This window comes from Nothobranchius furzeri, chromosome 13 (genome assembly GCF_043380555.1).
Source record: "Nothobranchius furzeri strain GRZ-AD chromosome 13, NfurGRZ-RIMD1, whole genome shotgun sequence".
NCBI classification, from domain to species: domain Eukaryota; kingdom Metazoa; phylum Chordata; class Actinopteri; order Cyprinodontiformes; family Nothobranchiidae; genus Nothobranchius; species Nothobranchius furzeri.
This window is the reverse complement of record NC_091753.1, coordinates 67201824-67227614: the sequence shown is the minus strand read 5'-3', so window position 1 is coordinate 67227614 and position 25791 is coordinate 67201824. Positions and strand designations below refer to the sequence as shown.

Here is a 25791-nt window from a genome sequence, read left to right as displayed (position 1 = left end):
CATGCGCGCTTACCAGTCAGCCAAAGGGACATCCCCCTTGGCCAAGTAGCCAGGGCGCATGATCAATTGGGATACTGTCACAGGACGCTCACACTGCCACATGAAGATCTGTAGAGGGGTTTGCAGCGCAGCACAGAACCACGGTGCATGCAGTAAGATTTCCTCCCACTGAAACGGTCTGGAAACCAGGTCTCTCTGAGGGATGTGCCACTTGGAAAAATGTTCGCTGATTACGAAACTTTGGCTGAATAGAACTTGTTCCCGTCTCATATGGAGACACATGATGGACTGTATTTTTAGCCCATAAACGATCATGGTTCTATTTATATTACATTATTCATGTGGACTCTGCTGGGATTATTTAGAGCTGAGAGGCGCAGAGCTCTGATCGTTGATGCACTCCAGACAGATGCGTCCGAAGAACGGCCACATTCTCAAAAACTAATTTAACACGCTATCGATTATGTCGGCTCATTTCCTTTTATGTTTTCTGTCTTTTATTTGTGCGTGACATGTTTTACTGCTGCGGAGCGGATAACCTATTTCGTCCTCTGGTGATTTCACCTCACAGGTGTGGCCGGCAAGCACTCCGCTATATTTGCGGTCGGTAGATCTTTTTTAACTGCAGTTCAAAGGTAACTCATAAGGTGAATATATATGAACCCAGGTAGCAGTTTTTCTTTAGGATTGAGAGGAGATGCAGGAAGATAATAAACAGGCAGGACAGAAAAATAGTCAAATAAAAACAAGTTAGTTTTTCTACCTGGCGGTTGCAACTAACAGACACCATTGAAGGTGTCTTACATTTATCAGTGTGTCTAGTGAACTAGATTAAAGTCATTTACTTATTAAAACATCTTAATCATAACATTGTTGTTTCACAGATCCCTCAACATTGTATTATTGACTAACACTTGTTTTGATTAGCTTTATTAAAAATAGAGTTCTTTGCTTTAATAAAAGAAAAGAGTTCATTTATCTTCTTTCTTCTCTTGCTGGAAAGTCAACAGTTTTAGAAGCAAATACATGACCTTGAGGCTGTCTCATGCACTAGAGCACTGTGTCAGAGGCATCTGTGGAGAGAGGTTAAATAACCTTGGTGGAATAGCTCCTTCATCACGTTACATACCCCCCTTTTCAAGGGCACGGTGGTTCGTCCAGAGACCACCTGACATTGAACAAACCAGAGTCGTGAAGGACTCCGACGACAGAGCAGGGTGCAATTCCCCAGGAAGAGGCCAACAGTAGTGAGGTACGAACCCCACGCCAAAGAACAGTCTTGCATAGTCCTCGGGAAGCACACAAGTCAGTAGATTATCAGATATCCCAGTGGAAGCAATAATTTGAAGCAGGAGCAAAACTTTATATTTCCACTGGTCTGGAATACTTCCAAAACAGCATATTGATCTTTGTAATAGCACCTATCGTAATCCAGCACAGGAAAGAGCAGCAGGTAGGTCGTCCCAGCTAGCAAAGTATCCCAGCAGTCATGCCGGAACAAACGGACGTCTAGGTCCCACAAGCCGGAGCATCAATAAGGAGGAGTAGAATCCGATGACGAGTCACGGGTTCACCCCCAGGAAGCTGGATCATTGACGAACTTCCTGACTTGGTAGAGTGGAAAATATTACAAATAATGTACAGAGCGAATACGAGTAATCTACCAACTAATATTCAGAAAATGTTTCATAAGAGAGTAAGTGGGTACATGTTAAAAGGAACTGATGTCTTTAAGAAACCTAGATTCAGAACCAAAGTGAGGGAATGTAACATTTCTGTAAATGGTGTAAGATTGTGGAAAGCCATTAACAGAGAATTTAAAGAATCAACTTCACTTGCTATATTTAAAAAATGTATAAAATCTAATGTATTTAATAATTATGAAAAGGAGAATTATAATGTCAAAGATTAGACGTGAAAATATTAGAAAGTGACTGAGGTTACACTGTGTTTGTTTGGCGGATAATTTTATTTCGTAAAAAGGGGCAGAAATCATAAGATTTTTTCTTCTATCTGCTCCTTTTCATTCAAATGTTTTTTTTTCAATATGTTAATGTATCCTGTATTTGTTTGTGTTTATTTTATACATTGTGAATGAAATAAAAGATTAAAAAAAAAACCTCAGCAGAGGAGAGAGAGCACAGCACAGGGCACTTCAATGTAGGCACAACAAAATGGCATCTTATGCAAATGAACAAACAAAAATAAACCTTGCACTATGAGTACCTGCATGTACTATGTGTAGGAATTATGTGAATAGCACTAAGGGAAGAAATGGGTGCAATACTCTCTACGTGTAATGCAAAAAGGTGGTGCGAAAAGAACATTTTTTATTTATTTTTATTTTATTTATTGAGAACCTCATTAGCTCCCACCATAGTGTGGAGCTATTCTTCCTGAGGTCTCTTTCAATTTCATTACAAATATTTTACAAAACACCCCCCCATACCCCCCCCCCCCCACACACACACACACACACACACACACACCCAACAACAACAAACTCCAGGAGCTCATTATAATCATACCAGCTCAATTGCAATAATGATATACCAGTAATTTACCACACACTTCAGCGTTCATGAAAAATCTAAATAAGTGAAAACGGAGAGTTTACACAGAGCAATAAATAAATATACCCAAGAATAAAAAATCATGTCACATCACATCCATAACAAACAAAAATTATAGAAGCTGTCATATCAGTCACATTTACAATTCACTGTGCAAAATGTACTGTTGTGTAAACAAAAAAAGCTTTAACTTCTTTTGAAAACATCATCTGTTATTCTCTAATAACAAAAATCTCGGTATGGCATTCCATTCAACCATGACTCTGTAATAAACCGCTCTTTGCCTTTGATTTGTTCTGCAGCGCGGTAGTGCGCACCTTATGTCACTTGTCTGTCTTGTCATGTAATCATGATTGTCTGGAAAAAAATGATAACTTGTCATAAATTATTTTAGGTATTTTTGTAGTTATTATATTTCTTATAAATGTTATCAGTGAATACTTTAATCTACATTTCACTGTTAACCAGGCCAACCTATCGTGCATCATACTTACATTTGTTCTATAATTACAACCCAGAACAATTCGTGCAGCTTTATTTTGTGCCACTTGTAACTTATTTAAATTCATTTCACTTGTATTAGACCAAATAACTGATGCATAATCTAAATGAGACAGTACTAATGTTTGAACTAAAGTTTTTATCTGCAAACGAGGAATAAATTGACAACAATATTTGATTGTGCCCATACTTCTTCCAAGTTTCAGCAGGACATGATTTATGTGACTAGTCCATGACAATCTAGAATCCACAATTACCCCCAACAATCTTGCTTCTTCTACCTGCTCTATCTCTACATTACCTAGCTTCAAATGCAATCTGTAGTGTATATGTATTTCCAACTATCATGCATTTAGTTTTTTCTGCATTGATTTCTAGTTTGTTCATTCTAATCCATTGTGTAACTAAATTCAACTCCTTTTTCAAAATATCATTTAATTGGCCTTCTGTTTTCTCTGATGCAAATAATGTAGTGTCATCTGCATATATAGCCATGGTTGCATGTTTTAAAATCAAAGGTAAGTCATTAATAAAAATAGAAAACAAAAGAGGGCCCAAACAACTGCCCTGTGGCACTCCACAATCTAACTGACCTGTTTCAGAATAACTGCCATTAAAATAGAAGTTGAATTTACGATTTGTTAAATAACTTTCTGTCCACTTAATGGCGGACGACTGAAATCTATAACGTTCTAATTTTTTTTATAAGATCTCATGATCAATCACATCTAAAGCTGCACTCAAATCTAAAAATATAGTAACAACCAACTTTTTATCATCTATTTCTTCTAACCAATGATCAGCAATCTGAGCAAGTGCAGTAGTAGTGAAGTGACCCGCCTTATATGCATTTTGATAAATTGTGTTTAATCTATTTGTTATCAAATATTCTTGTATTTGTTCATATGCTACTCTTTCCAAAATTTTGCTTAATGCTGGTAACAAACTTATTGGCCGACTATTTTTACCAGACAGTGGTTCTCGGTTATTTTTGATTATTGGAATTACTTTTGCCTTTTTCCATTGGGCTGGAAAAATACTTTGATTAAAACTTATGTTAATTACATGTGAAACTGGCAGTAAAATAAAATCTACCACCAATTTTAGCAATCTTATATCAATATTGTCCATTCCAGGGGGTTTATCTTTACTATTTAAGATTAATTTTTTAATGTAATCCTCTGACACCTCCATAAACTTAAACTCACAGTCTTTCATTTACATTATATCATCCTTAATTCTTTGATAAGATGTATTTTCATCTTTTCTCTCCTCCCTGGTATTATTCAATGTTTTAATTTTATTGATAAAAAACAGTTTTAAATAATCAGCTATTTCTTTTGGTTTGGTTAGAAAAACTCCACCTGCCTCTAGAAGAGTAGGTGCCTTCCTTTTTTTAACCCCCCATAAGTTCATTTAATGTACCCCACACCTTTGCATTATCTAATTTAGCTTCTATAATTCTTCTATGATAATTAGGGATGGGTACCGAATTCGGTACTTTTTAAGGTACCGACCGAATTCCATAGTACCGACCGAGCAACGATTCACATCGTTTCAAACGGTGCCTCGTTTCGGTACCCGTCCATCATAACGAGAACTTGCCTAGACAGCTGCTCATGCGCAAGAGCGTTATGTCGTCGGTCCCTGCGAGTGAGTTGTAAACAGAGCAGCATGGTAGAAAGAACGCACGCTAACGCTTGGGTCTACTTCACTAAATGTGATGGGTAACTGGGTGATGAAACCAGCGACAGACAACGATCTAAGTGAGTCATCCTCATCTTAATCTGTTCCGGTAGGTAAATAAAATGTTTAAGATAACGTTACCTTGATATGTTAGCTTCCGTTTCGCTAATGGTGCGTTCGCTTTCTCCTCGGAACTCAGAATTTCCGCCTAGAAGAACATGAACGCGCTCTAAAGTTTGGCTTCACTTTACTAAATGCGACGGGTGATTGGGTGAAGAAGAAACCAGCAACAACGATCTAAGTGTGAGGCATCATCGTTTTAATCTGCTCCAGCAGCTAAATAAACTGCTTAAGATAACGTTAGCTTGATATGTTAGCTTCCATTGCCACCGTTGTTATCAGCTAATGGTGCGTTCGCTTTCTCCTCGGAAATTCTAACTTCCCAGTAGGAAAAATCAAATGAAAAAGTACGGTAAAAGGAATGAAGATACTCAGTAAATTTAGTTCACAGTAAAGGTATTTGCTTCAGTTTAATTATCAGCTTATAAAACTACAAGGACGATGTTAAAATACAAACAGTTGAATGTTATTTATCAAATATTGTTATATATAGAGAAAAATATATATTTAATTATAAAAGAGAATTAAAATAAACACTCAAAAGTATCGAAAATTGGTACTGTTAAGTACCGGTATCGATTCGTAGGTACCGGGAATTAGTATTGGATCGATTCAAATGTCAAAGGTACCCATCCCTAATGATAATATAATTGTTTTTTGTTTTTATTCAGTTTAGTTACAATGTTCCTTATTTTGCGATATTCGCACCATGTTTCCAATTGATTTGTTTTTGTTGCTTCTCATTTTAATTTGTCCATCTGCCTCATACGTTCCTTAAGTTCTTTATCCAGCCTTGGATAAGCTACATTTCTTACTGCCTGTTTCCTCATCGGTGCATGTTTATTTATCACCTTTGTTAACAAATTGTCAAAGATCTCTCTACAGCCTTTCCTGGATCCTTCTCCTTTGTTACATCTGTCCAATCTATGTTTCTTATTTCTTCTACAAAATCACTCTCTTTAAAGTTTTAAAAAAATTATTTTATAAATAAACGGGCTGCATGGTGGCGCAGTGGTTAGTACTCGCAGCACGAAGGTTGCAGGTTCGAAACTCAGCTGCGGCCTTTCTGCGTGGAGTTGCGTGTTCTCCCCATGCATGCGTGGGTTTCCTCCGGGTACTCCGGTTTCCCCCACAGATCACAACACGCCCTATAGGTTATAAATTGTAAGCTGCTTTGGATAAAAGCGTCTGCTAAATAAATAAAGATAAACATAAACATAAATTGTTGACCTTTTGGCACCTTAACTTTTCTTTTAATAGCAACCAAATTATGGTCACTTCAACCAACTGGAACAGAAATAGCCTCAGAACATAATTCAGCCATATTAGTAAAAATTAAATCAATACTCGTTTTAGAACATACACCATTATTTTTAACCTGCACTCTTGTGAAATCTTTTACAACTTGGGACAAATTAAAAGTATTAGCAAATGAGATTAATTTGCTCTTTAATGAGCAATTTCTTGATTTCCAATCTATGTTTAAGTCCCCTAATAGGTAAATCTCATTTCCTGTGTCACAAACCATATCTAACATTTCACCTATTTGATGGAGATACATTACAGCAGCATCCGGTGGTCTGTAGCAACATCCAACCAAAACAGATTTCAAATGTGGAAATTGTAACTGTAACCAGAGTGCTTCCACACCTGTAATTGTGAACTCTGTTCTTACCTTAACAGGAATATGATTTTGAATATAAGAAGCGATACCACCTCCATGTAAAGTTCTATCCAATCTAAAAAGACTGTACCCATTTATGTTAAATAAAGAACTATTTATTGTCAAATCCAAATGTGTTTCTGTTATTGCCATTACCTGTAAATTATACTTTTCTACAATATCTTGAATATCATCTATTTTATTCCTTAAACAACACACATTCAAATTTAAACCCTCCTTTTTGCAACAAAATTTTGTCAGCCATTGAAGATTCGTTTTGAATTTCTTCTATTTATGATTTCATACAGAGCTTCCATTATAGCCTTTATCCCAACACCAACCACATTCACACACACACACACACACACACACACACACACACACACACACACGCACACACACACACAGTCACAAAAATCTTTAACATTGTAATGAAAATACATTTCTGCTTCATTCTGCCAGCTCATGACAAAGTCTTTCAAAAATAAATCATTATGTGGGTTCAAACAATAGTTAACCATAGCGAGATCGACAATAGTGCTCTCAGTCCATTTCTTGAAACGTCATCTTCACGCCTTTTAGCTCTTATTTAATTGATATCAATTGTCATTATTTCTTAAGTTCAGGCTCAATCATAGTTTTATAGTACATCTCAGCCTCACTTTGTTCCTGAAACTTTTTAGTCTCTCCTTTAAAAGTTAGGATCACTCCTGCACTCTTCAGTTTAGCTCTGATCTCCCAGAAACCGGCCCGTTTCTTTGCCATCTCCCTTGTCAGATCCGGAAAAATCTTTAACTTCATTCCTCGTACTTGTAAGACACGTTCATTTTTCATCACTTCTATAATCTTCTCCTTCATTGACAACTTTTGCAGGTGCACAACCATCCCTCTTCCACCCGCTTTCTTCTCTTGTCCAATCCGGTGCGCCCATTCCACTTCAGGCTCAGACTCCAGCTTTCCTTGAAATAAATCTTTAAATAGTTCATTCATATAAGCTGTTGGCTTGCCTTTTTCCACCTCATCTGGTTATCCAAAAACATGGAGATTGGTTTTATGGCTATCCATTTCAAGCCGCTCAGCTTTCCCCATCAGCTCTGCATTTTTCCTCTCCAGTGTTCCGCACTCCGCTTCCAACTTTATTATGCAGGTATCCATATCAGACATGGTTCCATCTACTTCGCCCAGTCTTCTTACACAAGTTGAGATATCATTCGTGATGGTATTACATTTTACAACCACCACACTGATCTCCTCTCTTATTATCGATTGTATCAATTCTGACAGCTCCTTGCTTTCTTGCGCACCTCCCATGTCACTTTGTTCCACCTGTTGAGACACTTCCACTTCGTAATTTTCTTTTTGTTGGCGCGGCAGTTTCGTTTTTTTCAAGGGCATGACACTGCCAACAGTCTTATCTTTCAGATCCACCAACCTTAAAGTTGTTTTTTCCAGATAAAACACCACAATTTTAACACATTGTCAGAGCTCGGCGTTTTCCCCGTCCTTAATCCTGACGCATGCACATACTGCGTATGGGAGAAAGCACTGCACTAAGTAAAGATATAATCAAAATGATGTCATGTTCTGTGTCCCTTTGTTCCCCAGCACCTCCAGTTCCCACTCCAGGTTCTCCTTTTGTGTTTCATAGCGACCTCATGTGTCCTTTGTCTGCGTCTCGTTTATGTGTCTCTTTGTGTTCCTCATTTGTCCCCTGGTCTTCAGCCTTCCAGATATATCTCTCAGGTCCTGTATTCCTTAAGTCTTCTCCAGTCACCCCTCTGCAGCCAGTCATCCCTCTGCAGTGTTTATAGTTTCATCCTTTCATTTTATTAGTCTCTTTAGTATAATAATAATAATAATGCATTGAACTTATATAGCGCTTCTCAAGAGACCCAAAGACGCTTTCAAACACTCTCACATTCACACACTGCTGGTGATGGTAAGCTACTTGTAGCCACATCCGCCCTGGGGAGGTCTGACAGAGGCGAGGCTGCCATTTGGCGCCGTCGGCCCCTCTGACCACCACTAACACAGGCAAGTTGGGTGAAGTGTCTTGCCCAAGGACACAACAGCAGGCTCCCTGGCGGGAGCTGGAATCTAACCCATGACCCTCCGATCATGAGGCAACTCGCTCTACCACCTGAGCTACTGCTGCCCCACCGGTCTTTGTAGTTCTCCTTCCCTTTAGAATATTAGTTATGTGGTTGCTTTTCTTGTTTTTAGGTTTTTTCTTAGGCCATGTCAGTTCCCTCCCTGATTAAGTATTGCTTTCACCTGGTCCTCTCCCCACACACCTGCAGCTCATCTGCCTCCCATCATGCCCCAGTGTATTTAAGCCCTGTCTTGTCTCAGTGTCTTGTCGGTCCATTGTTTGTATGTCAGCGTTTTCTGATGCTCTGTGTGAGCTTTGTGTCTCGTCCCAGTTTGTGCTCTAGGTGAGCTTTTGTTCTTCTGGTCTTTTTGGATTTTTGGCTCCCTCCCTTCGGATTTATTTTTGTTTCATCCTACAATTAAAAGGATTTATTCTTATATCAACTCCTGCCTCGTGTCATCCTGGGTATCTGCATTTTTGGGTCCTAACCATCCCCATAACATGGCAAATGAATGGCAAAATGGTTTTAGCCCCTGATGGTAAATTAACCAAGTTAATCATAAAGTTTTCAACTTAATCACTGTAACAAAGTTCTATAAACAGATAGATATATTAGTGTGAAAGAGCACTAAAAATGTTAATCTGTGAAGTTTGTAATCAACCTACATGTGAATGTACCCATAAGGAATTACGATTAGTGAAAATAATAAACAAAAATTTGGATAACAGTGATATGTGGACTAACCCATCTACTGTTAACTACCTGATTACCTGACTTCAGGAACCCACAGCATGTTCATCTCAAATCACCCAAGTCTGCACTTCATGTATAAATAGGAAAGACAACCATGCACACACACAAACATAGACAAACTTGTGTAACTCCAGATAGAGAGCTATGGAACCGACGAGGCGCGAAATCACCCCCCTTTCGAAGTCGGTAAGTTTTTGGTGGTAGCATTGACCAAATTAGTGGAACCCTTGTGCAGTTTGATTTGGTCCCTGTGGACCCATTTGTAGATGGGCTTCTTGTTTGTTTGGGTAATCTTGATCTGATACACGACTGGAGAGAGCTTATCAGTTATCAAGTATGGGCCCGACCACTTCGGCAAAAGTTTCTTAGCCAGCTTCCCAGAGGTGTTCTTGGTGTTACCAGTTTTAGGAGCGAAAATGTAGAACCAGGCCTCATCACCTATGTCGAGCTCAGAATGTGAGGTTGTTTTAAACCTGGCACTCCGGATCTGTACGGAGGTCTCACTGAGGGTATGTGTGGATGCGACAATTATGGCATCTCATGTGTTTATGAAACCACTCCGGTCAAACTCTGATCGTAATTAGGAACAAACATTATATCTCACTCAGACTTGTTTCTCCGGATACGAGAGTTCTGATTAACGCGACTCACACACACACCATCCATCTCACATCTCATTCAAACAGAACATCCATCATTAGAGAGTTAGTATTGTTTAAATTGTTTAAAATTATTTAGTAATAAATCATCTTAAACATCTAAAGAACTCTCTCTCTTCTCTTGTCTCAGTTAATACAAAGTGTTACATTAAAAGGTTCCAATCTTCTAGTTAAATAACTCAGTGGTCCGTAAGATTGATCCCATACTCGATATGGAATCTTAATGTCTCACGGTCCTTAATTAGATGTAAATTAACTTTGTTACATTAGGGCGAGCCAGCCAGGAGAGAGGTTAAATAGCCTTGGTGGAAATAGCTCCTTCATCACGTTACGCAATATAAATATGTATAATATGTAAAGGTCAGAGGTCACTACAGTACCCACTTTTAAAAAGTGACAAATCTGAAACCCGCAAGGACATTTTCCTACGCGGGTCAAACATGTCCTGTGTAAGACACTCCCACGTCTGCCAGCTTAGCAGACGTGGCTCGAAGGTTTTTGCAATCACTGCTATGTACACCAGTGGTCCTCAATTGGCGCCTTTAGTCCTCTCTTTGTGGCCCCCGAACCCCGCGCACACACCCCACCTGCTCCCCCCATGGCCGACCGGGAGGTGTAGGATAGAGCTGAGGAAAATAATCAAATAATCAATGCATGAGATGCAGGCATAAACGATTCTGCATCGTAGAAGAGTACCCTAATCATTTACAGTGGAATGTAGTTTTGTTATTTGAACGGCGGCACGAGCGTAGCATCCAAATCTGTCAGAGCAGGTGTTCTCCATATTTACCGGGTAGAAAACGTTGGTCCGCCTTTATGTGGTACTGCAGGGCTGAGGGCTGGAGTTGTAACCTGAGACCACACTCGAACCAAATCAACCCGATCGGTTTTGTTAGATTTGGGCCGTGAATTATGTTAATTGAGCAGGTTGTCATGCGGGGTGCTCCACTTGCGACACGAGAGAGAGAGAGAGAGAGAGAGATTATTGTTTCTCACTTGACCTGCACTCCAAGTGTGTGGTCTGTCTCAGGGCTCATCACGCTGGCCTTGACCCCCCAGGCCTCGTGCCCATTTTGTGCCGCTCTGCCCGTGGCTGAAAAGATCTGCCGGGTCGAGTATTTCACCCCCGCCGCAGACGAGGAATTTCCGGTGGCTGACACGTACTCGCTGGACAAGGCCTTACAGTTCTTCAACATCGGCCAGGAGCTGTCTGGCTCCTACCAACTGGACTATGTCATCAACAGTGAGTACGACGAAGCTGGCTGCCATAGCCCTTCTTCCCTCCTGGACAACACGGAGGTCGACGAGCCTCCCTCAGCGGGTCCTTCTGCTCCAGTGACTTCTCGCTCCTCCCTACCAGCAGTTAGAGCACTGCTCCAGGAGCTACCTGCCATCATCTCCGCGGCTGCGGTCCGCAAGGGGCTAGCTGTGCCAGAACTGGCTCCGCCTGAAGCAGATGATTTGGCGGGAATTTTCGGAGCAACACAAACGCGCTGTCCAGACCCCATCTGGGGTCCAAGGACCAAGGACGAGGCGTCAGAGCAAACCAGGAAGTTAATAGAGCATCTGTCAACCCAGGGGTTTTCCATAAACTGGGGAAAGAGCTCCATCCTTCCATCCCAGTCGGTTGTGTTTCTCGTGGTGGAGCTGAACGCCTCCCTAATGAGAGCACGTTTGTCTCCGGTGAGAGCGGCAGATCTCACCACGGTGATCTCCCGCGTGCAACCCCGCAAGATCGTGAGAGCCCTGTTAGTCATGAAACTTCTGGGCATGACGGCTGCCGCCCACGCTGTGGTGCCATTGGGTTTACTGCACACAAGATGCCTGCAGCGTTGGTTCATCCTCCCCCGGGTACACCCGATACATCAGAAGAGACGTATGTTGAGGGTTCCCCCTTCAGTGGGCGAGGACCTCGCTCACTAGGGGAATCCCTCTATCCTCTCACATTGGGTCCCCATCGGACGTCTTACGTCACACGTATCTATTTTTACCGATGCGTCACTGTTGGGATGGGGGGGCACGTGCTTGTCCCATGCGGTGGCAGATCGCTGGACCTCCCACATGCACGAGCACATAAATGTGTTGGAGCTTATGACAGTGAGAAATGTGGTCAGACACTTCGCTGCCCTTCTCGAGGGCCGTCATGTCGAAGTTCACACAGACAACCAGGTGGCGGCAGCCTACATAAATCGCCAAGGGGGAGTTCGATCCCTCCCACTATTGCGCATAGCCACGGATTTACTGTGTTGGGCACATGTCCACCTGCTGTCCATCAAAGCCTCCTACATTCCGGGGGTCCTGAATGTGGCAGCAGACATCCTGTCGAGAGGGGGACCCCGCGACTCTGACTGGCGTCTGCATCCCGCACTGATATCACAGATCTGGATCAAGTTCGGGGAACCCTCTGTGGATCCGTTCGTGGCTCGCGAAAATGCTCAGTGTCGCCTGTGGTTTTCCCTGAGTCCCCGGGACCACCCCCTGCTCGAAGCGGGCGCCTTCTCACACCAGCCCTGGTCTCAGATGCTCCAGTATGCGTTTCCGCCAGTCCCACTGAATCCCCGTCTCCTGGACCGAGTTCGGTCGGAACAGCTCTCGGTAATTCTGGTAGCACCCAGACGCTTGTCCGCGTCATGGTTTCCAGACCTGCAAGTGCTAGTGTCTGGCTCCCCGTGGAGGCTCCCGTGGAGGGCGGACGCCCTTCTCCAGGCGGATGGGTTAATCAAACATTCTCCAGAAATAGGCCAACGGCTGTGGGTCTGGCCGCTGAGCGATCACGCTTAGAGGCTTCTGGGCTGCCGCATGATGTGGTCGCTGCTAAATGGGCAGCTTTCCAAAAATGGTGCACAGAACGGAATGTTCAAGCGCTCTCCTGCCAGCTGGCGGATGTCCTATCGTTTCTGCAGATACTGATGGACAGGGGCCTCGCATTCAGCACTATTAAAACATATGCTGCAGCTATCTCATCCTGTCACCAAGGTTTTGGAGATAGATCTGTTTTCAATCATCCCCTCAAAAAATGTTTTCTAAAAGGTGTCAGAAGGAACAGACCTGTGTCCCGCCCGCTATTTCCCCAGTGGGACCTAACGGTGGTTCTGCGCAGCTTATCTGAAGCCCCATTTGAACCCTTGGACCAGGTCTCACTCAAGTTCCTATCACTCAAAACTGCCTTGCTGCTGGCGCTGGTACCAGTCAAGAGAGTGAGCGACCTAACCGCCCTCTCAGTGGCTCCCACATGCCTCAGGATCCGGGAAGATGGCGGGTCTGCTGTTTTAAGCCCCAACCCAGCCTTTGTGCCCAAAAACATTAATACTTCCTTCAAATCCAGGTCAATTTCATTGGCTGGACTTTTTCCTCCTCCCGATAATTCTGATGAGGAGGTGGCTTCCCACCTTCTCTGCCCGGTGCGTGCGCTCGCACGATATGTGTCACGCACTTCAGGGATTCGCCGTTCGCAAAGCCTGTTTGTGTACTACAGAGATTCTTCCCTTGAGCAAGCGCTGTCGTCCCAGCGTCTTTCACACTGGCTGTGTGACGCCATTTCACTCGCTTACACATCATAAGGGCGGGATCCTCCTGAGACACTCAGGGCTCACTCAGCCAGAGGGATTTCCTCTTCTATGGTGCTCCACAGTGGTGTGTTGATGGAAGACATTTGTAAGGCTGCTTCATGGGCTTCACCCTGTTCCTTTACTCGTTATTATTTACGAGATGTGTCTTCAGGATCCATCACTCGTTCAGTGCTTGGACCTCAGCAGGCTGAGTGAAAGCATTATGGCACCTCATCAGCCCTACTTGAATGAATTTCATCCTCTTGTGAATGATATTTTAGTGGGAACCCCACTCTTCACTCTGGCTGCCTCAGCCTTTTAAGCCCTGGGCTGAGGCTGAGCGACCCTCGCTAAAAGGAGACATGTTGGGTGTGTCCATTTGGTTGAGCTAACCAGTGTGGCGTAAACCCATCCAGCTGCGCATTATTCCAATAGCAGCTAGCTTAAGGACTAAGACTAGATGAAATAGAACGTTGGTTACGTATTGTTACCCCAGATTCTATGAGTCTAGTCGCAACCCTTAAGCCAATGGCCCCACTGGTTCTGTTAGGGTCAAGAGACATCGGAGGTGAACAGTGAAGTCGCTCCACTTATATACCCACAAGGGGTGCCCACCATTGGTTGGCGTACATTTAAGCTCTTCATGATTGGCTGATGCTGAGATCATCCTTCCAATAGCAGCTAGCTTAAGGGCTGCGACTAGACTCATAGAATCAGGGGTTACAATACGTAACCAACGATCTTATTTCCTATCTGCTCCTCCAGAGACAGCATGGACGTGAGGGTTACACAGGACAGGTTAGTGCAGTCACACAGCCGAGCAGGAGGGGGACAGGTGCTGTCCTGCCTTATATTGCAAGCTTTTGTGCTATGTGTGTTACAGCCAGCAATCCAAAGAGCAGCCCCCCACCCCCCACCCACACCCCATCCACCCCCCCACCCTACCCCACTTCTGGGTCTTTTTTGTGAGTGGCCCTCGGACCATTATAACTGAAGAGCCCTGATCTACACCCTGCAGTGAGCATCATGCACACAGCATCCTATCAAAAGGTTGCTCAAAAGGTTAACCAAAAACAATGGCAGTTTATTTGTCTTTTTGGCCTCATATTTGCTATTATTAATTTACCAGCCACTTCATTTAAGATGAGCAATTAGTTGATATATGGCTTAAGACACATTTTTATGTGTTAGCTTTTATTTAGACAGGTTTGTCTCATATTTTTTATAGTATGGATGTATGTATGCATTTTGGGTATTCTTGATTTTATGTGTTTTGTTGTTTTTGTAATGTGTTTTTATCTGTTGTATTTGGGGCTGACTGATGTAAAGTGGAAAGTGATAAATAAATATACTTTGCCCTCAGCATCAACTTCACCTTGATTCTCTTGTGTCCAAAGTTCCAGCCAACATCTACATGGTCTCAGAGGATGTTATCGTGAATGAGGGCAGCAACGTGACACTCAGCTGTTTGGCGAGTGGCAGGCCAGATCCCATAATCACCTGGCGGCTGTTGAACCCCTCAGGTAGGAATCATGCAAACAGGGCTCATTATTTCTTGCAGTGTGGATGTCTGGGAGGTGGGGGGAGTGGGGATGTGGTGGCGGTGATGGGCCGGTGAAAACTCTGCTGGTGATAGATTCAGCCCCGGGGTGTAAACCGCGGGAAATGCAGCAGGAGTGGGAGGAACCACGGGAAAAAAAATCACTGCTAGCAGGGGGGTGGCCCAACACAGCCTCAGTGACAATAATGATAATGGCTGGGTTAGTTTGGGAGAAGAGGAACAGTATTCCAAGTGGATCAGGCATTTTGATGAGCCAGATGGATACTGTGGATATATGCCCGGTATATATATATACATATATAACAATTTTAAACAAAATAAACCATAGAAGGGATGAGTGAAATGTGTTCATGACACTGAAGCACCTAAAACAGTGTTCTTGATTGATACCAATACCAATAAAGTAAGAAATATTATATATATATATATATATACATACATAGTTATATATGTCTACATAGGAATATGTATATATGTATCATAAACAATAACAGCACTAAAAAAAAGACCAAAACATAAAAAAACAACAAAAATCTGCAAATCTGTGATGCAATCCAATATGGCTGCCACCTAATGACATCATAATATGCAAATTATGTGTGTGAATTTGTTCCTATCACAAAATTTGGCTCATACTGAAGATTTTTCTAATTCACAATATTCCTCTATCTCTAACCATATTTAAGCTACAAGCTCTTTAAATAGTGATTCGTATTTTACTGAAAAAGCTATGGCGCCTGAAGGGTTAAGCAGTACACATTTTTCAGGCTTTCAGGCATGTTTACTCAGCACCCACTTATCTCAAGAGGACCTGGCTGAAGCAAAATGGTGACTGGAGCTCAACCTCCATACCATTTCAGAAGTGATTGTTTGACCCCATGTGTGACGTGATGTAAAGTCATGTGCATGACCCTCTACCGAAAATTACGTCACCCCATCGGAAGTGAATGTTTGACCTCGGATGTCACGAAGACATTTTTTCACCATTCTTTATTAAAAGTTATGAAAATTTTTGAAAAACATTCTACTGTAGATATATTTCTACTAATGAAATTAGCTGCTTACAGAGACAGGAATTAGTCAGTTAATGGCTCAGTTTGGGTTGTGAATCATGATTTGTGAATCAGTAAGTTCTTGAATATTGAACAATTTGTTCATGACTTGCACATCACTACTGCAGGCTCACAGAGGAGCAGAGCTAAGGGCTCATTGAGGAGTTGACCAATCACTTGTGGCTTAAACACAGAGAGAGAGAAAGGGAGAAAAAAAATACTCAGATGCGGCTCTGAGACAAAGCCAGCTCCAATCGGTTACATCACACATCACTAATCTGGATCCAGAGAATGTGTCTTCAGTGGTTCAATAACAGCAACTTTAAAATCCTGTGGTACAGGATTCTATTTACTAACGATGGGTTGATCATGTCCAAAATAAGGGCAGTAACCAAAGGAAATGCATCTTTATCCCTTCCACTTTCAGGCAATCCCGCCAGGATTGGGGGGTGGTTAAACAGGGTTTAAAGTTTATGCCTTGGCAGGGGTAAATTGATGCACCTCTTAAAAAAACATTAAAATAAAAATTAAAAAGTACACCAGAGGTCCATCTGACCCCATTAACAATGCAGGAAGGTTAAATCATTTGGTTGGGATTGGATATAAAATACAAGTTAAGGTTTAGATAAAGCAAATACTTTTGATAACTGAAAGGTCAAATGACACAGATGAGGTTCTACAGTTACCTCTAATGCTGCCTCACTTATTGAGTAAGAAGAAATTGCATTAGGGAGGATGCCGATGGTTTTGTTTTTAGTCAATTAGGATTTTTCTTATTCTCTTCAATTCTGTCAAACCTTATTTTTATAAAGCACAAGATTATTTTACTAATGAGACTAAGATAACAAGTTAAGAATCAAATTAAGCATACACACCTGATAAATAAAACACACTGATAAAAGATAACCGAGTAGAAACATACAATTAAATATATAAAAATATTGTACAACAGATTATTAATACTGGTTAAAACTAATAATTATTACAAGTTAAAATTAATATATAAGAAAATATGTGTCATTTAAGTAAAAGAGTAAGTTATAAAACATTGATAACATATATAAAACATGGTTAAACAGGCTAAAATACATCAAAAGCTATACTAAAAAGGTCAGTCAAATAAAAATTATGATAAAAAGGTCAGTCAACTAAACTAAAAAGTTTAATCTTGAGCCTGGCCTTAAGAACAAGAATGCTCTTGTAATAGATTAGAATTACATTTAATGAAGGACCATAAGACAATAAAGATTCATATCACGGACACTGGGTTATTTAAATCAGAAGATTGGATATAATTATTACAGGGACTTTAAATTAACACTTTGCATTAACTGTAAGACAAGAGAAGAGAGAGAGACTTTCAACGTTTAAGTAAATTTATTACTAAATGATTTTTAAACAATTTAACAAGACTATTGTCAGACTGGTTGGCTGGATTCGGGAGTTGAGCTTGTAGTGAGCGTGGTTTCACAGATGCAGAAGTGGGAGCGTCGGTGAAACGCCGGCTCACGATTTAATCTAGGAAACCTCCGAGCGTTCGAGCTGATAGAAGCCCGTGCTTTGATCCAGGCGTTCTTGCAGCATCTCAATAGTGATTGTGCGGCCGTTACAGCAACTTCGGGCTCCTGGTGGGCTTATCCATAGCAGACCTCAAAAGGGGACATATGAGTGGTTGAAGAGGTGTGGAGATTGTGGGACAGCTCTGCCCAGAGGAGGTACTTAGGCCATTGCGAGGGTTGGGCCGAGACGAAGCACCGGAGGTACCGACCCAGCTGTTGTTTAGCCCGCTCAGTCTGACCATTGGTCTGCGGGTGATAGCCTGAGGATAGGCTGACCGATGCTTCCATGAGGTGGCAAAAGGCTTTCCAGAAACGGGCCACAAACTGGGGACCCCGGTCGGAGACCACATTGACAGGGAAGCCGTGGAGGCGCACCACGTTCTCCAGAAATAGTTCCGCCATGCGTCGGGCTGAAGGGAGACCCGGGAGGGTGATGAAGTGGACAGCCTTTGAAAACCGGTCAGTGACTGTGAGGACTGAGTTGAGGTTGTTGACCGGGGGGAGTCGTGTGACGAAATCTAGGCCCACATAAGACCAAGGACGGCTGGGCACCGGAAGAGGTCTGAGGACACCAACAGGGGCCTGGCTGGGTGTCTTGGAGCGGGCACAGATGTATATTCCTTTACATCCCTCGCCATGCATGGCCACCAGAGCGCTCGTTGGAGGAACTTCAGGGTTCAAGAGAAACCCGCGTGGCCCGACAGGTGTGACGAGTGGGACCAGGAGAGCGCCTCGCTACAACAGGACCTAGGGACATAGAGACGACCCGCGGGGGTCTCTGGTGGTGCGGGGTCGTCCCGGAGGGTGTTCTGAATGGCCTCCTCCAACGGCCACTTCAGATGGGCCAGGAAACGGTGCTTTGGGAGAATCGGTGCCGGCACGGATGTTGGCGTGGAGTGGGTGAACTGGCGAGAGAGGGCATCAGCCTTCTGGTTCTTTGTTCCAGGGCGGTAGGCGAGATGGAACTCATAGGGCTCGAAGAAGAGGGCCCAGCGGGCCTGGCGAGGATTGAGCTGCTTGGTGGATCGAATGTGAGTCAGGTTCTGGTGGTCCGTCCAGATAGTGAAAGGCAGGGTGGTGCCTAGAAGCCACTGTCTCCATTCCTCCAGCGCCCATTTTATGGCCAGCAGTTCACGATCACCCACGCCATACTTCTGCTGGGTGGTGGAAAACTTCCTAGAGAAGTAGGCGCAGGGATGGAGCCTGTCATCGGGCCCGCCTTGGGACAGGATGGCATCGGCACCGACGTCCGAGGCATCAACCTCGACCACAAAAGGCTCCATAGGATCCGGATGGCGGATGATAGGGGCCGACGTGAACCGGATGACCAGGTGGCGGAAGGCCCGAATGGCGTCTGGAGTGAGACGGAACGGTTGGCCGGATGGGCTTGGCCGGGTGAGGGAGGTGAGAGGTGCCACAATGGTGCTGAAGTTCTTAATGAAGCAGCGGTAAAAGTTGCAGAAGCCCAGAAAACTCTGCAGCTGTTTCAGGCTTGTAGGAAGAGGCCAGTCAGCGACCGCCTGGACCTTCTGAGGGTCCATGGTTATGCCCTGATCCAATATCATGAAACCCAAGAACGAGATGGTCCGCTGGTGGAATGAGCATTTCTCGGGTTTGCGGTATAGGTTATTGTCCAGGAGCCAGGTAAGAATGGCACGAACATGGTGGAGGTGTTCGGCCTCAGACTTGGAATAAATTAGGATATCATCCAAGTAGGCAAACACCCACCGGCCCAGCATATCATGGAGGACATCGTTTATGAGGCGCTGAAATACGGCAGGGCTATTGCACAACCCAAAGGGCATGACCAGGTACTCCCAATGGTCGGTGGGTGTGATGAAGGCGGTTTTCCACTCATCCCCAGCTTTGATGCGGACCATATTGTAGGCACTTCGGAGGTCCAGTTTAGTGAAGATCCGCGCCTGGGAGACGGAGTCCAGAGCCGTAGTGAGGAGTGGCAGGGGGTGACGATCCCTGACTGTGATCTTGTTTAGACCCCAGTAGTCTATACAGGGACGGAGGTCACCTTCCTTCTTCTTCACGAAGAAGAAGCCTGCAGCACCTGGAGAGGAGGAGGGTCGAATGAAACCTTGTCGGTGGGCCTGGTTGATATAGTCCCCCATAGCTCTGGATTCGGAGGGAGAAAGAGAGAAAAGACGTCCATGGGGCGGGGACTGGTTCCTGGCTGCAGCTTGATCTCCATGTCATATGGGCGGTGAGGCGGCGGTCAGGCGGCAGTGTGGTGGCGCGTAGTGGCCAGGTCCCGATAGGGCAGTGGCACGTTGGACGGTAGAGATCCGGGACCACCAGCCAGGTGATCAGCCATGGGTATAGGTGGAGAGAGGTGGGCCTGGCACTGGGTCCCCCAGCCTAAAAGGCGGTTCTGGGACCAGGAAATCTGGGGATTGTGGAGACGGAGCCAGGGGAACCCCAGGATCAGAGGAGAAGAGGGATCAGAGATGGTAAGGAAATGGAGGGTTTCCCGGTGGCCTTGGAGGATCATCTGGAGCGACTGGGTTCGGTCTCGGACAGTATAGGGCTGGAGGGGCCTGCCGTCCACCGAGGTTATCGGAACAACCCGTTCCAGGGGAGTCAGGGGGATCCGTAGGCGTCTAGCCAGATCCACATCTATGAAGTTGTCCGAGGCCCCCGAGTTCACCAGAGCATGTACCTGATGTGAGGTCTCACCATGACAGAGGGTGACGGGAAGGAGGAGTCGGTGGGAAGAGACAGGGGCAGAGGGTGGCCCTGGCTGAGCTACCCCTATGCTCAGTGGGTTCCTTCATTTCCCGGCCGTAATGGACAGTCCAGGCACCGGTGGTCGGGAGAGCCGCAATAGGCACAGAGACCCCAGCGCCACCGTTGCTGTCTCTCCCCCGGGGGAAGGTGGCCTAGCTGCATAGGCTCCTCAGTTGAAGTGGGTCCGGGGGCTGGCGTTGGCGAACAAGGAGGTGGTCCAGGAGCTCTGAATGGGCGATTGGAGGACCTGGGTCAAACCAGAACCCGCTGGTCGATGAGCAGCGCCAGATCAGCAACATCATCCAGGGTCTGGGGCAGTTCTTTTCCCGCCATCTCGTCGTGGATGTAGGGTGCCAACCCCTCTAAGAAGACAGCCCGAAGGGCAGAGTCATCCCACTGCAATTTGGCTGCGATGGTGCAAAACTCTGATGCATAGGCGCACACCGAGCATTCCTGCTGGCGGAGCTTTAGGAGATGTGCTTCAGCCCCCACTTCACTACTGGGTGGAACGAAGGTCTTCCTGAGGGCGGCCACAAAAGCAGCATAGTCATTGCAGGCAGGGGATTTGGAATTATAAAGAGCAGCGGCCATCTCCTGAACGCGTCCAGAAAGCAGGGAGGTGAGGTGCGCAACCCGAGAGCGGGCAGTGGGGAAGCATCCTGGTTGGCACTCGAACTGCATGTCGAGGGAGGCGAGCAGACCATCTGGGCTCCCAACCTCTCCATTCCACCTCTCAGGCAGGCAGAACTGCGGCTCCTCCTTAGGTGGAGCGAGGGCTTGCTGCTGATGAGAATTGATGGACGTGGATGATTGAAGGGTGAGGTCGGTCAGAGTTCACCTTGGTGTTGAGCCGGTCGATCATGGCGTGAAGCTGAACAATCTCATTTTTCATTCGCTCAAACTCAGCTGGGTTTATGGACTCAGTCATCCTGTCAGACTGGTCGACTGGATTCGGGAGTTGAGCTTGTAGTGAGCGTGGTTTCACAGATGCGGAAGTGGGAGCGTCGGTGAAACGCCGGCTCACGATTTAAGCTAGGAAACCGCCGAGCGTTCGAGCGTCAACGAAGTGACACGGAAATGCCGGGCTTTCCAGAAGTAAGTAAGATAACTTACTCTGAGCTGAGCTCAGTTATCTGAGTTCGTGGGATGGATCGGTAGGTTGGAAACGCTGATCATGAATCTGAAGAAACGATGACTGAGTGGTGAGCTGGAAAGGTGACTTCCATTTATAGCCGCGGTTTGTGATGTAGATGCTACGTGGAGGGAATCCCCGCGAGGGGCAGGCTGGGAGTTGTGGTATTAGTTGGGGCCGGCTAGCTGGAAGAGGCTGGCCTGGGAACTTGGGTTCTGACAACTATCTCTCTAATGATGGATGTTCTGTTGGAATGAAGTGTGAGGTGGTTGGTGTGTGTGAACGATGTCAAATTCAGAACCTTCGCATCCGTAGTGTTGGCGCCAAAAAGGTCAAGAGGTCATCTACAAAATGTATTGAGTTGAAGCTGAGTTCTTAGGTTGAAAGTGCTTTCTGGCTAGAGTTCGTGTGTTGTTCCAACATCAGCTCCAAAGGAATTTCCTGTTCTGGTCTCTGCCTGCTTCCTGTAAAAGCTGGACGCTTATCTGACTTGCTAAACACTTGATGTGATTACATAATGTTCCTGTGTCTCAGACAGGAAGTCTCCACTCACAGTTTCCGCAGAGAGATGTGCTACCAAATATGGTCTGGTTCTCGCCTGTTGACTGTTGAATGTTCAAAGCAAAGTTTTTGCGATCAGAGTTGAGACCTGTAGTCATAAACACATGAGACGCCAGTTTTGTCGCATCCACATACCCTCACTGAGACCTCCACAATGGATCCAGAATGCCCAGGTCCTCGGACCTTCCTTCCGGTACTGTAGCCAATGGTACTGCGTCACAGCACAACAGACTAGTCCTTGGATTGTCTCCAGGTAAAAAGCGACAGGCGGTTCACAGTGTCAAAAAGAGGACCCTCCTTGGGTCAGCGAGTTCAGCTTTTATTCTGAAGGACCCGTTGCTTGGTTGGTAACAACGGAATTTTCCCAGCTTGAATGGTTCTCAGTAGGGATGTCCGATATATCCTTTCACTTTAATTTTTTGCACTTTATAAGAGCGCTATTTTTTGTTTACTGGACATTTGTTTTAATTTGCACATTTGGTTATTTGAATGAGTAGGGCTGATTGAGCTTAGTTACTTTACTGATTGTAATAATCAAGTTATGGCTACTAGCCAGTTTCATGTGGAGCTCAATTAGAGCAGGGCTTGAGCCCAGTTCATTTTAAAAATGTTACTCCAAGTAGGCTAATTACTGGCCCTGCATAAAAGTATGCTGGAGTTTTTTGTTTTTTCTTTTGCAGTTGTTTGCACTTTACCTTACAGTTGTAAAGTTATGTTTACATTTTATGATTCAGCTGCTGTTGGAGAAAAAAATATATAGCAAATTTTTTGTTTTCCTAACTTGAAAATGAAGCAGTAGTCATTTTGCATAGATAATGTTTAAAGTTTAAGTGTGCCTGACAGGAGGTTTGTGATGTTGGTTACATAATTTTTTTCTTTTGTTAATGGGGGGACCTCACATATATCAGTATCGGTTTATATCGGTATCGGAAATTAAGAGGTAGATAAAATCGGATATCGGGAAAAAAGCCAATATCGAGTATCCCTAGTTCTCAGCTTAGAAAGAAAAGTACAGATGGCCTGTCCGTAATTCACTTAACGTGCAGTGAACTTCAGGGGACCTTGAATACTTGAATGCTGAACTTAAGATGGCGTTGGAACTGTTTTATTAATCTGGATGTTTTTGATTCTGGACGAATCAAAGCTGACAGATTTAATAAACACCACAGAGACTCTGCCACGCTTCAGGCTAGGAAGGTTCTGATTGGATCAGCAACAGCAATGTGTCATGTGATTATTTACCTTAGTGTATCAGTGTGTCTAGTGGACTAGAATATGTCATTTACTTATTAAAAACATATTAATCATAATATTGTGATTTCACAGATCGGTCACATTGTATCATTGACTAACAGTTGATCAGCTTTATTGAAAATAGAGTTCTTTGATCTGACAAAAGAAAAGAAAAGAGTCTTCATCTTCTGTCTTCATTGCTGGAAAGTAAACAGTTTAGAAGCGAATGCATGACTTTGAGGCTGGTTCATGCACTATGGCGCTGTGTCAAAGGGAACTGTGGTTAGAGGATAAATAACCTTGAGGAATGGCTCCTTCATCACGTTACACTTTCTACAGCCCTGAGGTCCTCTGGCAGACTGTTCCAGAGGTGAGGGCCGTAAAACTGGAAGTATGCGTCACCTTGGGAGTGTGTCCTGACTTTTGGTATGATGAGGAGATGGCTACCAGAGGAGTGCAGGGACCGAGAAGGCTCGTATTTATGAAGCAGTTCTGAGAGATAAGAAGGCCCAAGACCGTTAAGACATTTAAAAACCATTAAAAAAAACCTTAAAGTTGATCCTGAAACGTACAGAAAGCCAATACAGCTTGTTTAAGACGGGTATAATGTGCTCCTGCCTCCTGGTATTCGTCAGGACACGTGCTGCTGAATTTTGAAGAATTTGTAAACCTGAGGTACTCTTTTTGGGAAGACCAGAAAGCAGGTCGTTACAGTAATCAATTCTACTGGTGATAAAGTGTGCAACAGCGTCTCAATATCGGCCAGAGAGACAAAGGGTTGGACTTTGGCAATATTTTTCAGGTGATAACCACCTATTTTTCTAATGTTCTTAATGTGGGGGATAAAAGTCAGCTCAGAGTTAAAAATCACACCCAGGTTCTTCACTTGAGAAGATGGATTAAGAGTTAGTGACTGTAGCTTTGGTAAAAGTTTCTCTCTCTGGGTCTCAGGACCAATGATTAAAACTTCGGTTTTGTCCCGGTTAAGCTGGAAAAAGTTTTCTGCCATCCAGGATTCATTATCCGATATGCAATTATGGACTAGATCATCAATTTGTGAAGAGCTAGAAATTAAAATGTTCCTCTGAGTTACTGAAGACAGTAAAGATGGAACAGTTCAGTAAAAACATTCAATAGTGTTGTCAGATGGAGGTTGACTAAAGTGAAATTTACATTCATGTCTGGAGAACTCAGTTATAATAAACTGAAAAGTTATCAAAAAATGGTCCAACGTGACTGGATTGTGAGGAAATACTGTTATTTAAAATTGAGAGTAAGGGCATGGTGGGCAATACAAGACTACAAACAAAAGTGGTTTTGGAGATCTGCAGTTTGGATTAGAAAAACTAAGAATTAGATGTTCAAAAAATTGTAGCCAATAATTGCTAAGCGATTTATTAATGGATCTGAATGAAAAATGGTTGCGTCTCCTCTTCCTCCTTGCCCTTTACTTTGAGCAACATGATGATTCAAATAATTAGAAGAAGTCGACTCATTTAAATTAACATATTCCTCTTGCTGCAGCCAGAATTCTGTAAGACAATGCAGAGAAATCAGATTATCACAAATCAAGTCTAATGTTCAATAAACCACATTTAACTGTTCTAGGTTTTGGTTCAGGTGAATTTGTTCATACTTTTTATAAGGTTTTCATTATCTGCTCTATTAAGCCTGATCTTTAATCCGTTTGGTTTTGGCCGTGGGCAGGACACTGTAATGGGGTAGTGAGTAGGTAACAGTACAGAGCTTCAGAGGGGCATGGTGAACTATGACTCTGCTTCCTGGTCTGGCCCCTGGGTTCTTAGTGTGGATTGTCACAAAATCTGAGAAAGGAAATCATTTGTTTACACAAAGAAGGTGAGGGCTACAAGAAGATCAGCAAAGCTTTACATATCAGTTAAAATACTGTAGCAAAAGTGATAAATTTTTTTAAGAAAGATGGAAGTGCAACAATCTTATAGAGACATCCTGACAGAAGCATCTACTGATAAGAAGAGTCGAAGAAAATTGCCATGCAAGTTAACTGCAGATAGCTAAAGCAGTAGAAAGCCAAATTGAAGTGACCGTTTCCCGTGACACCATGCAGCACACACTGAAGAGGAATGGCATGCATAGGTATCATCCACAAAGGAACCCTCTCCAAGGGTTGAGCCAGATACTCATTTCAGATGGGTATCCGGTACGGATGAAGCATTTTTGACGAGTACAAGCATAAAACGAGTAAAATTTGTTAATATATGTGTCCGTGGTGAAGGAAAATCCTCATTGGGTTACTGACTGCCTTGCTACTCTCTGTGATTGGCCAGTGACACAGAGCACCCGCCCCTCCCTACACATAAAACCATCTGAGTCTGCAGC

At 43.9% G+C, this 25791-nt stretch overlaps 1 protein-coding gene across 4 annotated transcripts in view; it reads left to right on the top strand.

The window, feature by feature from the left end:
* Positions 1–25791, top strand: part of lsamp (limbic system associated membrane protein) — a 293654-nt gene that overhangs the window by 154004 nt on the left and 113859 nt on the right. For 3 of the 4 annotated variants that reach the window (XR_011516122.1, XM_070543806.1, XM_070543804.1), the window contains exon 4: positions 14994–15119. The exons of the other annotated variant lie outside the window; for it this stretch is intronic. Coding sequence is in view for 2 of the 3 variants with exons in the window: in XM_070543806.1 (XP_070399907.1) it covers positions 14994–15119 (126 nt within the window). In the remaining variant the exon portion in view is untranslated. The remainder of the gene's footprint in view (positions 1–14993; positions 15120–25791) is intronic. 4 annotated transcript variants of the gene reach the window in all.